At 50.4% G+C, this 12705-nt stretch overlaps 1 protein-coding gene across 1 annotated transcript; it reads right to left on the reverse strand.

The window, feature by feature from the left end:
* Positions 1-200: 200 nt before the first annotated feature.
* PA2G4 (proliferation-associated 2G4) lies at positions 201-11485 on the reverse strand. Its single transcript, XM_056120055.1, has 13 exons — positions 11210-11485; positions 9137-9265; positions 8359-8464; positions 8201-8270; positions 7256-7348; positions 3584-3647; positions 3246-3324; positions 2676-2754; positions 2463-2596; positions 1951-2045; positions 1705-1832; positions 1516-1569; positions 201-1311 (listed from the first exon to the last, which is right to left on the reverse strand). Exons 1-13 carry the CDS (start codon positions 11295-11297, stop codon positions 1246-1248), a joined length of 1185 nt encoding a protein of 394 aa, XP_055976030.1. The 5' UTR covers positions 11298-11485; the 3' UTR covers positions 201-1245.
* Between the last annotated feature and the right edge of the window lie 1220 nt (positions 11486-12705).

Consider the following 12705-nt stretch of genomic DNA (forward strand, 5'->3'; position numbering starts at 1 on the left):
TAAATCGAGGTATACACCTGAACAGCATCTTATATTTTACGATGTAGATTTATGGTCCTTGAACAGCCAGCCTACATTTACAACTTCAGGAAATCGAACAAAAATTTAACGGGGGGGGGGGGGGGGTGGGTTCTGAGGGATAACTATACCCACTGATACCCTCCCTACCACCATAAAGAGCAGCAGAAAAAGGCACAGGATTATGAGCAAATCCAAATTTATTTTAATGTCATGTCATTTTCAATGTGTTTAAAAACCTCTTAAGTTAGTGGGAGCCCTAGTTCCCTGGGATAACATGCCAGAGGTAATGAAATTCGTTGCCTTTCTCTCCAAACTCCTAGCAATTCATCCAATCCAAGTCCACAGCTTCAGAAAGCCAGGAGTTGTCTCCTTCAGTCAGTCTTTTCCTCTGGTTCCTGGTCTTTCTTTCAAGGGAGGGAAGTCAAAATATTTCAAACAGGGAACAAAACCACAGTTGAGCTTCCAACTCAGGCTTGGAAGATGGAGCAAGGGAAGACCTCAATGACTCCAAAGAAATCGATACAGTTGAGATGGATTAGTTCCTTACCGCTCTGTGGAATTTTTTTTTTGTTTTTTTTTTTTTTAGAAAAAGGTTCTGCAGAACAAAAAGGACTAAAAAGATTTACAAATGAAGAAGATCCATTTGATGAGAATTCCTAGGTAATTGCAGGCTCTGGCTCCTAAAAATGGGAGGGCCCTGACCAGAGTAGGAATCTGCTGCAAATGAATAAAAACAATCTGAAGAGCTCCTCTCTATTTTGAGGCCAGATAAAAATACTTGAGTGGGAAAGATGTAGCCCCAAGTGATGGGAAAATGCTGATATTGGAGTGGTATAAAAAATCTCAGCGGAGTTTTTAGCGGTGGTGGCTACCTTAGCCTGTTCTGTTGTCGGGCCACAGACCTTGACCAAGCAGAGAGTAGTAGAAAAAGGCTAGAAAGAGGGGCTTGAAGACGATGGATTTTGACTCCTGATTTTATTAAGCAATTTCTCTTTTTCTAGTTAAAGTAGTCTTCGGTGGTTGGGAAGCCTGGCCTCCCAAGACCAGAGTCAGTTGGAGCTGGTTGTTGTTGGAAGGGGCTGGGTGGGGGACCGGGATGGGGTAGGGGAACCCCTGCTCTGCTGGCTGGTCCTGGGTGGAGAAGACGAACTGTACGTCACAGAGCCTGGGGCATGGTGGGAAGGGATGAGGCAGGAGCAGCAAGCTGGGGAGATGGGACCCACCTCAGTCCCCAGCTTCATTTTCCTCTAATGTCTCCCCACTGGTGGCATTCTCTGCAGTCTTAGAGGCCTAGATCCAAGGAAAGGAAGGGGAGAAGGCTGGTCAGTTTCCAACTAGCTGGGGTAGTGTCTGGTGAAATTAGGGGTCAGGGCTGAGTAAAGAGGGGCGGGGGGTGTAATATGGACACTCTTCCCTAGCATGATCCTGAACCGTGGAATACAGAGAGATCCCATTCACCACCACCGCCCCCCAAGGAGGATGACCACCACAAACCTTCTTTTTTTTCTTTTTCTGGGTTTTCCGACTTGCAGAACTCTGGAGGAGAGCCTAAGCGACAGAAGAAAATCACATTAGGAGGGAAAACAAAGGATGTTTGCCACCAGCTCTTTTCAGGATGGCTGAAACCGCTTCTCACGCCCAGGCCGGGTGCCAGAGGTTCCCCACTTTCCACCCGTCACTCACCTTTAGCTCTACATCCTGGACCTCCATCTCAGACTTATAAAGGTCCGGCTCAAAAGGGCCACTGGTTATCCGCATAGGGCCATTAGGCATGAGCAGAACTGTAAATTTAAACTGGGCAACAAATTCACCTGTGGGGAAAAAGCAATAATGTGCCCTTGTCAGGCTGTTTTCTGTAGGCTGTATGGAGAAAGAAGGCTTCTTGCTTTCTCTCTCTGGACCCCTAGAGTAAAACCCTTTAGAACTCACCCTCCTTCTCATAGAGAACATTAAACGGTTGCAGCAGTTCGTGCTTGGCGCACTCGACCACACCCATCCGGGCCTTCTTCTCATCTTCAAATGCTCTGAGTAAGGGAAGACATTCATGTTGCCCTAACTCCCAAACAAGCCTTGTTATTTTGTTCTTGCTTATCCACAGGTAGAAGTAAATCATGCTTCCCCACACTCACCCCCTCGTCATACCCAGCTACACTCGGGTTTACTCCTGGCAATGCTCAAGGGACCATATGGGATCAAATCCAGCCCGCCTCCGTGCAAGGCAAATGCCGTACCTGCTGTACAATGGCCCTCCCCGCTGTACCATGGCTCTGGCCCCAGTAAACGATGCTTACGAGTACTCTTCCCGGTTACTTTCAGCAAGAGTAAAAGAGGGAGGGTGAACGGGTGCACTGGGCTCGAAATGCAAGTACAGGCAGGAGGCAAGAAGGGGTGTTCTGGGGCTGAGTCAGACAACCTGTTCTCGGTCTCTGGTGCAGCAGTACCTTAAAGTAAACGGCATGGCATCAAAACGCCTTTCGACCTCACTGAAGAAGGCACGTGAAGTTTTCATTTTCAAGCCATACTGCTTAGAAGGATCTCGTTTGTAAATGGTGGTCCTCTGTCCTGCATCCTTGGCCTAGAGGAGTAAGTTGGCTCTTTTAGTCTGGCATTACTGGGAATTATCCACAGCTACCCCTGCTTGCGGTTGTTCTCACCTTCCCTTCTCCTGAGCTGACAAGGACATCCACAGCATATACTTCATGTACCTCAAATTCAGCTTTTTCGTGGTCCTTCCTAAAAGGATCAGAAAGGGAATCAAATGGAAGAGTAGTGGGCTGGAAAGACACTGCAGGGGGTAAGGCACTTGTCTTTTTTTTTTTTTTTTCGGGTCACACCTGGCAATGCTCAGGGGTTTACTCCTGGCTCTGTACTCAGGAATTACTCCTGATGGTGCTCAGGACCACATGGGATGCTGGGAATCGAACCCGGGTCGGCCGTGTGCAAGGCAAACGCTCTACCCGCTGTGCTATCACTCCAGCCCCAAGACATTTGTCTTGCAGGCAGCCAACCCCCGTTCTAAACCTAGCATCTCATGGTCCCCTAAGCTGGGAGTAGCCTCTGAGTGCAGAGCCAGGTATGGACCCCACCCACCCCACCTGAGGCAAAAACGAAAAAGAACAAGCAATCCTGGGGTTTGATGTAGAAGGCAGAAAAGATTAAATTAGGAAGAGAAAGTTCTTGAGCGGTGAAATGGTGGAAGACAAAGGGATGTGACTGGCACCTACTTCTGCTGGTCTGTGGGATTCTGGATAATGGTTTTCTCTCCATCAATGACATGCTGCTTCAATTGGTGTGACAGCATACCTGCAGATGGGACACCGCCTATAGTACCAGCCACCTACTACCCCCCACACACCCTCAGTAAAATATAATGGGGCAATCGATGAGAGAGAAAAGGCGGGGGATTTGCAGATGCCTGTGGCATTGCCTTACAGCAATCCGGAGCAGTGAGGAGTTTTGCTTCAAACTATCTTAGAATCACAATGGGTCACCAAGGCAGAAAGTGTCAATCTACTAAACCGTACTCACACTTAGACCCGCAACCAGTTACGTGAAGTCTCACCTTCAATTGGCGTGCAATTAAATGAGTGGGCAACTTTGTTCCAGGCTTCTGTAACTTGTGTGTTCTAGAGCACAAGATCAAATAAAAGGTGAGAGTTCTAGTATTCTCCAATGCAGTGATTGTCACAGGTTTGTTATTCAGCCCAGATCACGACAGTTCGTAAAACATTTTACAAAGCATTTTCACAAAGACAGTCTAATCTGACACTTCTAGAAGGTGAATAAGGCATATCTAGATTTTGATCTAGAGGGGCCCGAGCGATAGTACAGTGGACAGGGCATTTGCTTGCATGCAGTCAAACCAGGTTCAATTCCCAGCATCCCATACGGTCCCCCGAGCACCACCAGGACTAATTTCTGAGTGTAGAGCCAGTAGTAACCCCTGAACATCACTGAGTGTGACCCAAAAAGAAAAAAAATCTATAGCTCCCGACCTAGAAAGGAACTGAAACACAAAGATTATTCACCCCATGTTATTTTTGTTTGGTTTCGGGGCCTCATCCAGCAGTGCTCAAAACTTATGCCTGGCTCTGCACTTGGGGATAAATCCTAGCGGTAGTTGGGGGGCCATAACGGATGCCGGGGATCAAACTCAGCTCAACTTTGTGTAAGGCATATTCTGTACCTGCTGTACTATTGCTCCGAAATCCATGTTTTTTGGGGTGACACCCAGCTGTGCTCAGGACTTACTCTTGGCTCTGTGCTCAGGGATCACTCCTGGCAGTGATTGAGGGACCATATGAGGTACCGGGGATCCAGTGGGTGGGCTGTGTGCACGGTAAATGCACTACCTGCTGTGCTATCTCCCCGAGCCCCTATTTACTTCACGTTAAACATGTTAAACTGAAAGAACCTGATGTAAATTCGGTTTGGGACCAGTGAGAGAGCTCAAAGGGCAGGTTCAATCCCAGGTACCGTATAGTTCCCGATCCAAACACCACGCCAGTAGCTGAGCATGACATGACCCAAAAGAAAAAAGTAAGTATACTGCTTATTCCATTATCACCTGGCATTTTGACCTGTTAAGAAGGGGAAACGAACTCTTACTTTCACCTTCTTACCACTTTCAAACACGATTTGATCCTCACCCAAGGTTTTTGCCATAAAAAGTGAGTAACTACAGCCAATTATTCACCCACGAAAATGACTGTACACGGATTACCCCAATAGGAACAGACCTGAGACTGAGGTACTAGTAGTGTTGGGACCATGTGGTGTGAGGAACAAGCTGGGGCTTCAGCTAAAGCTCTAGTGCCTGCACTATTTCTCCCACCCCTGAAGTCGTTTATATACTTTTGGCTTTTCAATCATATCCTGGAGTACACAGGACCATTACGTGGTGGGAAATCAAATCAGGATTGGCTACATGCAAGGTTAACACCTTCACCCTTGTTTCTGTCTCTCAGGCCCCTACAGAGTTGGTTTTTAAACAGAAAAGTATGGCAAAAATGAATCTAGACAGAATTTCATTTCATAGCTATAAAATAACCCATGACATAACACTACTTCCGTGAAGAGAAGTAATTCTGGAACAAGAAATGTAGCTCAGTGGCAAAACATGCTTTGTATATTATGAGACCCGGGGTTTGATCCCTGTCCCACAAAAACGGGCGAAAAAAAAGGACAGTACACGTGTTTACTATGTGTTAGGCACTATTATAGCTTTATGATGAGTAGGTATCATTATAAAGAAACTAAAACCGATGCAATTAAGCAGCATCAGAATGAGGCAAATCATTAAAGTGCAAAGAAGAAGATAGCTCTGAAAAAAAGACAACAGCACCTCATATGGTCACCTGAGCCCAGCAGGAGTAATCCCTGAGCACTGCCAGGTGTGCCCCACCAAAATAAAAAAAAAAAAGACAATATTCCAATCTCTAGGGTTCAGAGAGGCAGTTTAACAGGCTGAGTACTGGTGCCACTGAGATAGTACAAGAGTTAAGATGTTTGCCTTGATGTAGCTAACCCTGTTTCAATCTCCAGGACTGCACATGGTCCCTCATGTTCTGCCAGGAGTAAGTCCTGAGCACAGAGGAGGGACTAGCCCCTGAGCACCTGCGTGTGGCCACACAGCGCCTGCAAAAAAACCCCTAAAACAACAAGAAAAACAGAACACATACTTTGTGGGAAGTCTGGGTTCAACCCCCAGTACCACTGGGAGTGGACCCTCTCCCCATATTCAGGTCTCTGAAGTCAGTTCAGAAATGTTTCCAACTGATAATCTAACACTCTAAATGGTCTGAGTTTCTGTGGAAATTTATCATCCATGGGCTTCTATTATTGTCTAGCAAGGTAAAGAATTTCCAGGTCCTTTGCCATCTGTTTGGGGGGGGGGGGGGGGGTTGTTGTTATGTGGTTGTGTGTCTCCCGCCCCATGGATGATACTGAGGAGTTACTCCTGGCCTGCACTCAGGAATTACTCCTGGGTCAGCCGTACAAGGCAAATAATCTATGCTCTGGCCTTGTTTTCTTTCTTTTTTCGTTTTCATTCCCTCCACCTTATGGGGTTAAACCCAGGGCCTCATAAATGTAAATGTACCTTTGAGCTACTACATCCCTGGTCATGTTTTTGTAAGTTTTTATTTACTTATTTTTGGGTTTTGGGCCACTCTAGGCAGTGCTCTCTCCTCACTCTTGATCAGGCTCAGGGGACTATAAAAGGTAAAGGTAAAGGCCCTCCCGTTGATCGTCGATTTGCTCGAGTGGGCCCAGTAACGTCTCCATTGGAGACTTTGTTGTTACTGTGTCTGGCATATCGAATACTCTATATGGTACCAAAGACTGAACCAGGTTGGCTGTGTGCAAAGCAAGTGTCTTACCCACAGAAGTCTCACTCTGGCCCGTGTTTGTTTTTCAGTCACACCTGATTATACTTCGGGAAATGTATGAGGTGTCAGAATCTGAACTCAGGTTGGCATATGCAAGGCAAGTGCCCTACCTGCTGTACTCTCTCTGGCCCTAGTTTGAAGTTTTTTTAGTTGAATACTATGGGGCTAGAGAAGCACAGAGGGTAGGCTGCTGCCATGCATGTGGCTGACCTGGATTTGATCCCTTGGTGTCAAGGAGGGATAATGTGTCTTACGTGCATCCCCATCACTGCAGGGAACAACCCCTGAGCATCAAGCTGGCAGTAGCAGAGTATGACCCAAACCCCTCTACCTGGAATAATCTCTATACGCGCCATCAAGAAGGGACCGTATAGGTGAGGGGTGTGAAGACTGGTGAAGGAATTGGTGTTAAAACGTTGTATGCCTGTGGCGCTAGAGAGTTAGTATAGCAGCTAAGGCATTTTCCTTGGACATAGCTGACTTGGGTTTGAATGCCAACATCTCATATGGTCCCCTGAACACTGTCAGGAGTGACCCCAAAACAACATTGTACACCTGAAACTGAATCATGCTTAATTTTTGCAATTCATGGTGATGTAACAGAAAATAAAAAAGTGTGATGGCCCAGGGGGAAAAAGGAAGGGGGGGAGAATGTAACATGATTGAAATTGTTCGACACTCAGTTAACTGCTGCCGAGCCTGAAGCTTTTTCTAGTTCCTGCCCGTTTCTTTAGCAATCCGACCTTACCAGGGAGCTGTGGGAGGTGCTGTCAGTGCAGCGCACATGTGGAAGCCCCATGTACTTTGGCTCTATCAAGTTTGGGAGTTTCAAATGAATGACTCACCTGGTTTCCAGGTTTGACCAGGCGCAGGGCAGCCTCAGCACAGAGGTGAGCTGCCTTGATGACATCTGCTTTCCGCCCTGTTACTTGGGTTCCCTGTATATAAGGTAACATAGTTAATGCCTTCCTGGGAAGTTCCTTAGCTTAGCTGCCCATTCAGCTGATACCCTTCTGTCCATTATACAAGGCTAGCCAACGAAGGGGAGCGAAAATCCTCTCATTTCTTTTGTCTTGCTTCTTAAACTATGGACCACAACCCCCACATAGGGATTGTGTAATTTTTTAAAAAATTCGCTTCAAGATAAATTTATGATCACCAGTAAATGTTTAACTAATCTATTTTATATACTTATGCACCTGGGGTCATGTAAAAATTTCTCCGACAAAAAGGGGTCAGGAGCAGAAAGTTAAAAACACCTCTGATGAGGACTAGAGCGATAGTACAGTGGGTAGAACATTTGGCCTGCACGCGGCTGACCCGGGTTCGATCCCCAGCATCTCATATAGTCCCCTGAGCACTGCCAGCAGTAATACCTGAGTGCAGAGCCAGGAGTAACCCCTGTGCATCGCCGGGTGTGACCCAAAAAGTGGGGGGGGGGGGGGGGGGGGAGAAGAAGCCTCTGATGATCCAGAAGTAGGGATCCAGAAGTAGGGAGATAGCCCCCGTGTGGGACACTGTAACCAAAGGAGTGGAACAGGGACCCACCTACTATCCTTGGACGCAACTGGGGAGAGTACTTTTTGTTTGAGTGCCAAGGAAGTAGATTTCTGGGAAATTACTAATTTTTTTTTCCTGGAAAGGGGCAGTAAACATAATACATTTGGGAATCTTTGCTTTAGAGATTGTCCCCAAATTCCTGTGACAGTAGAGGCAGGATTAAGACCTAAACAGTGACATGCCCTGAAGAGATGACCAAAGATTTGCTAGAATTCGAAGAGGGCGCTTACCTGAACTATGCCAACCACAAAAGTATGAGCCACATTAGCAATGAAGCCATCCACATGGACCCCCAGATCACTGAAAGGCAAGCGGAGTATAGCATCAGGAACTGGCAACGCATAACCACTTAGAAAAAAGACAAGTGCTCTGAAAGGTTTCAGCTTACATTTTTACCAAGTCACCTTCCTTGAGGATATAGTCCTGGTCACTCTTCAAAGGGGAGAAGTGACATACGCAATTATTTACTGAAATGCTGGTGGGAAAGGCAATACCTGTAAAGAGAGGATCATTAGGCGTATCCTGTCACTAGCCTTGCTTTTTCCCAGAGTTCTGTTGTCCCTCAGAGGAAAATGGACAATTTTTCTTCAGGTCCTTACGTTCAGATTTAATAGAAAAGTGTTGGTATTCCACTTGTCATTCCTCATTCCAAATTACCTCAACCAAAGCCTAGGTGGGAGCTCCTAATTTCAATAAATAGGAAGAAGGGCCACACCTGGGAAATTATTAGGAGTCTTTAGGAACTATTTTACTCTGGGGCACCATAGGTGGTCCCAGAGATGGAGCTCAGATCAGCTGCCTCTAAGGCTGTACTATTTCAGCATCCTCCCGTTTTTTTTATTGTTGTTGCTGGTGGTGGTGGTTTGATTTTGGTTTATTTCAGCCACACCTCGCTGTGCTCAGGGCTAATTATTCCTAGTGGTGCTTGGATTAAACCTGGGTAAGCTTCATGTAAGGCAAGATCTTTCCCTGCTAAACTGTCTCTGCAGACCTTTAAAATTAAAATCTTTCTGCCCCGTTACATAATTTTGTATTTTTTTTTTGTTGTGGTGGTTTATGCGTGGGAGCCCCAATCAGGGCCATGGGATCCTGGGAAACAAACCCAGAGCTTTCCATTCACAAGGCAAATGCTCTACCTCCCACCTGAGCTACAGCACCAGCCATACCTTTTTTCATTTCCTTTTCTTTCTTGAAAATTTTCCCCGTCTCCTCCATAATCATGGCATCACCTTTCTCACACAGGCTCAGTACTGACACACCTGAGCTGGACGCTTCCACCAAGGAACGAAGTACCCCTGCGAACAGAAATGCATTGCATCAGCTCCGCTGTGCTGTCAGTCTGAGTTGACAGTCAGATATTACCTAATAGATGAATTTCTAATATTCCCTAGGGCCACTGCCCCAAGGCTGATAGAGGGAACCTGTCCGCCTCTTCAAAGGTCCCTAGCTATAATCTCTAAGCTCCTACATTTCTTTCCTAAACTGCAAAAGGTCAACACTCCCCTCCCGTACACCTAACAACTAGGCACACACAACAGCTCCCTAGGCAAGGGTGCCCTTCCAAATGGGGGACCTGTTGCATGGCAAGACAGTTATTAACTTCAAGGGGTTCTTGCCAAAGTATCCCACGTACAGGCAAAGCAGACAAGAAGTTAATAGGCGTCTGGGACAACACGAAAGTAGACATGAATTGCTGACGCGAAGCAGATGCATTGTTAAATGCTACCTCCCTCCCTCCCTTCTCAGACACCCCAATTAGGTGTTAGTAACCTTGACTTATGTAAACTCTTCCTTAGAAGCAAGCCAAGAGGACTTGATCTAGGGTCCCTGAGCCTTAGAAGGTTCATAGCATGGATTCAAAAGGATCTCAAAGACGTTGCCCCAAAGTTTCAAAAGTGGCTGTCGTAAGTGCCTTCTAAGTTCTAAACGGCAGAGGAAACAAAGTCTTCCATTGTGGGGACACCCTCTTGGTGCTCCAGGGACCATATGCAGTACTTGGGATAAAACAGGGTCAGCCCAAGGCAAGCCCTTAACCCCTGTACTATTTGCAGTTTCAAGTCCCCCCCCCCCAAACCACTAATATCAAGCACTAAAAAGTATCCGAATTGGAAGCACTATAGCATAAGGCTATCCTACTGTGCTATAAGGCAGTTGCTATTCTGTTGACTGGCCCAGCCTGATCTGCAGCTTCAATTTTTGGCAGCTAAATTTTGGTGATCCTTTGAAAATACAAAAAAAAAAACAAAAAAAAAACTTCAGTGTGAAGTCATCGGACCAAAGAGACCCTAAATACAACCTTTCCCAACTATCAAAATCATTTCAAAACTTCCAAGACAAGCATTCTCAGCACGACTGGGTTTGTGAAAATGGGAAGGTGGACTGGAAAGAAGAAAGAGAAAAGGAGACATCTGCCCGGAGCACTGGCAGCTGCTGAGACCGTGCAAACACAGTCCCGGTTCCGAGCGGGGTGGGGGTGGGGGAAGAAGGTCGTTCGGGTCTTCGGCTGTGCACAAGTCTGCCGAGGTGGGGTGGGGGTGAGGCCCTCAAGGCACTCCCGGGATTGTCATGTCCCTAAAAACCACGCCACCGGGAGATTAATGAAGGCGCTCTGGAGGAGTGGAGGAGTAATAACTTCCAGACAGGCCGGGTCTCCAGGGGCGCCCTCCAACGGTCCCCGGGGCCGGGCCGAGAACAGAAGGGGGCCGCCCTCGGGGCCGGGCCGAGCACAGGAACCAAAGTCTCCCGCGGAGCACGTGGTGGGGCAGCGGTGTCAGGGGCAGCGGCGGAAGGAGGGAGCCCCGCCGTCCGCACGGGGACCGGGCAACACGTGCCGCCGGCCTCCGGACTCGGGGGCGCCGGGCTCGGGAACAGCCGGGGGGGCTTGCTCCCCCTCCCCGGCCAGCATCAGAGGCGGAAAAGGAAGGGGCCAGAGGTGCCCCGTGCCTCCGGACCGACGGCCTGGGGGTCCGCGCTCGCCGCTCCCCGCCGGGTGCCGGCGGCCAGCGCTTGCACACACTCCAGAGTCCGGGCCCGACCGCCCAGGTGCCCGGCGCGACAGTCGTCTGTCCCCATACGCCACCCCCCCAACCACCACCCCAGGGTGGACTGGCGCAGGGGCCTCGGGAGCTCCCTCCGCCTGGCCCCGCGGCTCCAGCAGGCCCCTCGGAGCCCGGCAGCAGCGGACCCCCCGTGCCGCTCCCTCTCGGCGCCGGTTCCCGGACCCCCGAGGCCGCACTTACGGTTGGCGATGTCGCCCCCCATCTTATACTTGGTCACGACCAGGTCCTCGGCGATCGTCTGCTCCTGCTGCTCGTCCTCGCCCGACATCTTCCCGCCGCCGCCGCTGCAGCCTCGTCCTCCCGGAGCCGCCGCTCGGCTGTCCCTGCCCAGCCGCAGGCTGTGCGACCAGAGCCTCTCGGATCCGCGAGGAGAGCGCGAGCGAGCCAGGCAGCGGGCGGGCGGGCGAGGGAGCGAGAAGGTGCGACCGCGCGGGCTGCGGCGCAAGGGACGCTGGGAGAACGAGTCCTCCGCGCCGCCGGCCCGTAGCCGCCCTCGCGCGGCCGCGAACTACAACTCCCAGCCTGCCCCGCGCGCACCTTACGCCAGGCTCGGGGCCTTGCCCTCCGCTGGGCCTCGCACGCCGGAGTCGCCGGGCACGCTGGGAAGGGTCAGGCTCCGGCGGGAAGGCGGAGCCGTTGGCTGCGCTGGGTCTGGGAAGCGTGGTCTCTCTCTCCCGGGAGGCCGCGTTCGCGGGGAGTCAGAGCGGGGACCCGTGTAAAGGGACCGGGGCGCGCGGAGGGGGGGAGGGCGGGGCGGCGGCCGAGCCCGGGGTTGCGGGCGGAGGCTCAGGTGGAGGGAGTGGCGGCACGTACGCGGTGACTCCGCTTAGCGCGGGAGGCTGGGCGCGCCCTTCCCTGGCTCCTCCGGGCTCGGTCCGACCGGCTCGGCCGGTGCGGGGGGGGGGGGGGGGGGGGGCGCTGGGCGGGCGGGGAGGGGCACCACGGGCGTGGACGGGGCCCGAAGGTGCAGGGGACAGCCGCGCTCCCGGGGCGGGCTCCGCTTAGGACCTCCCGATCGAGAGGCGGGATTCCCACTGCAGATGGCACCATTGTTCCAACAATAGACCGGGAGAGCCTCTGAAGAGAAGCGAGACTTCGAACCCGATGACAGTTCCAGAACTCCCCCTCTGGATGGAGCCCAAATGTCAGGCTTTTCCCGATCGCCCCGACCCTGTCTGGGTTGGAATCCGTCCTGCTGTGGGTTGCCCTGTAGAAGTAAGAAAAACTAAAATGAAAAGGGCTGAGCGCTCCGCTCGTCTTCGAGGCAGACGTGGAGCCGGAGGCAGCCGCCGAGGAACTGCAGCTCGCCGCGGTCGCTAGCTGTGGCTGAGGAGCAGAGAAATGGGCTGATTTAATTTTTTTTTTCTTCTTGGGTCACACCTGGCGATGCGCAGGGGTTCCTCCTGGCTCATGCACTCAGGAGTCACTCCTGGCGGTGCTCAGGGGACCATATGGGATGCTGGGAATCGAACCCAGGTTGGCCGTGTGCAAGGCAAACACCCTACCTGCTGTGCTATAGCCCCGAAATGGGCTGATTTATCCGACCAGAGGTTTCCCTTTGAAAGACAGAAAGCCGAAGAGACTTTGGTACTTTTATTCATACGTATAAAAAAACAACAAAAACCTCAGTGATAAAACAGATAAGCCAAGGGGACAGAGGTCCCAAGTTGAGTCTA

This window comes from Sorex fumeus, unplaced genomic scaffold (assembly GCF_029834395.1).
Source record: "Sorex fumeus unplaced genomic scaffold, SorFum_2.1 ptg000042l, whole genome shotgun sequence".
In the NCBI taxonomy this organism is placed as follows: Eukaryota; Metazoa; Chordata; class Mammalia; order Eulipotyphla; family Soricidae; genus Sorex; species Sorex fumeus.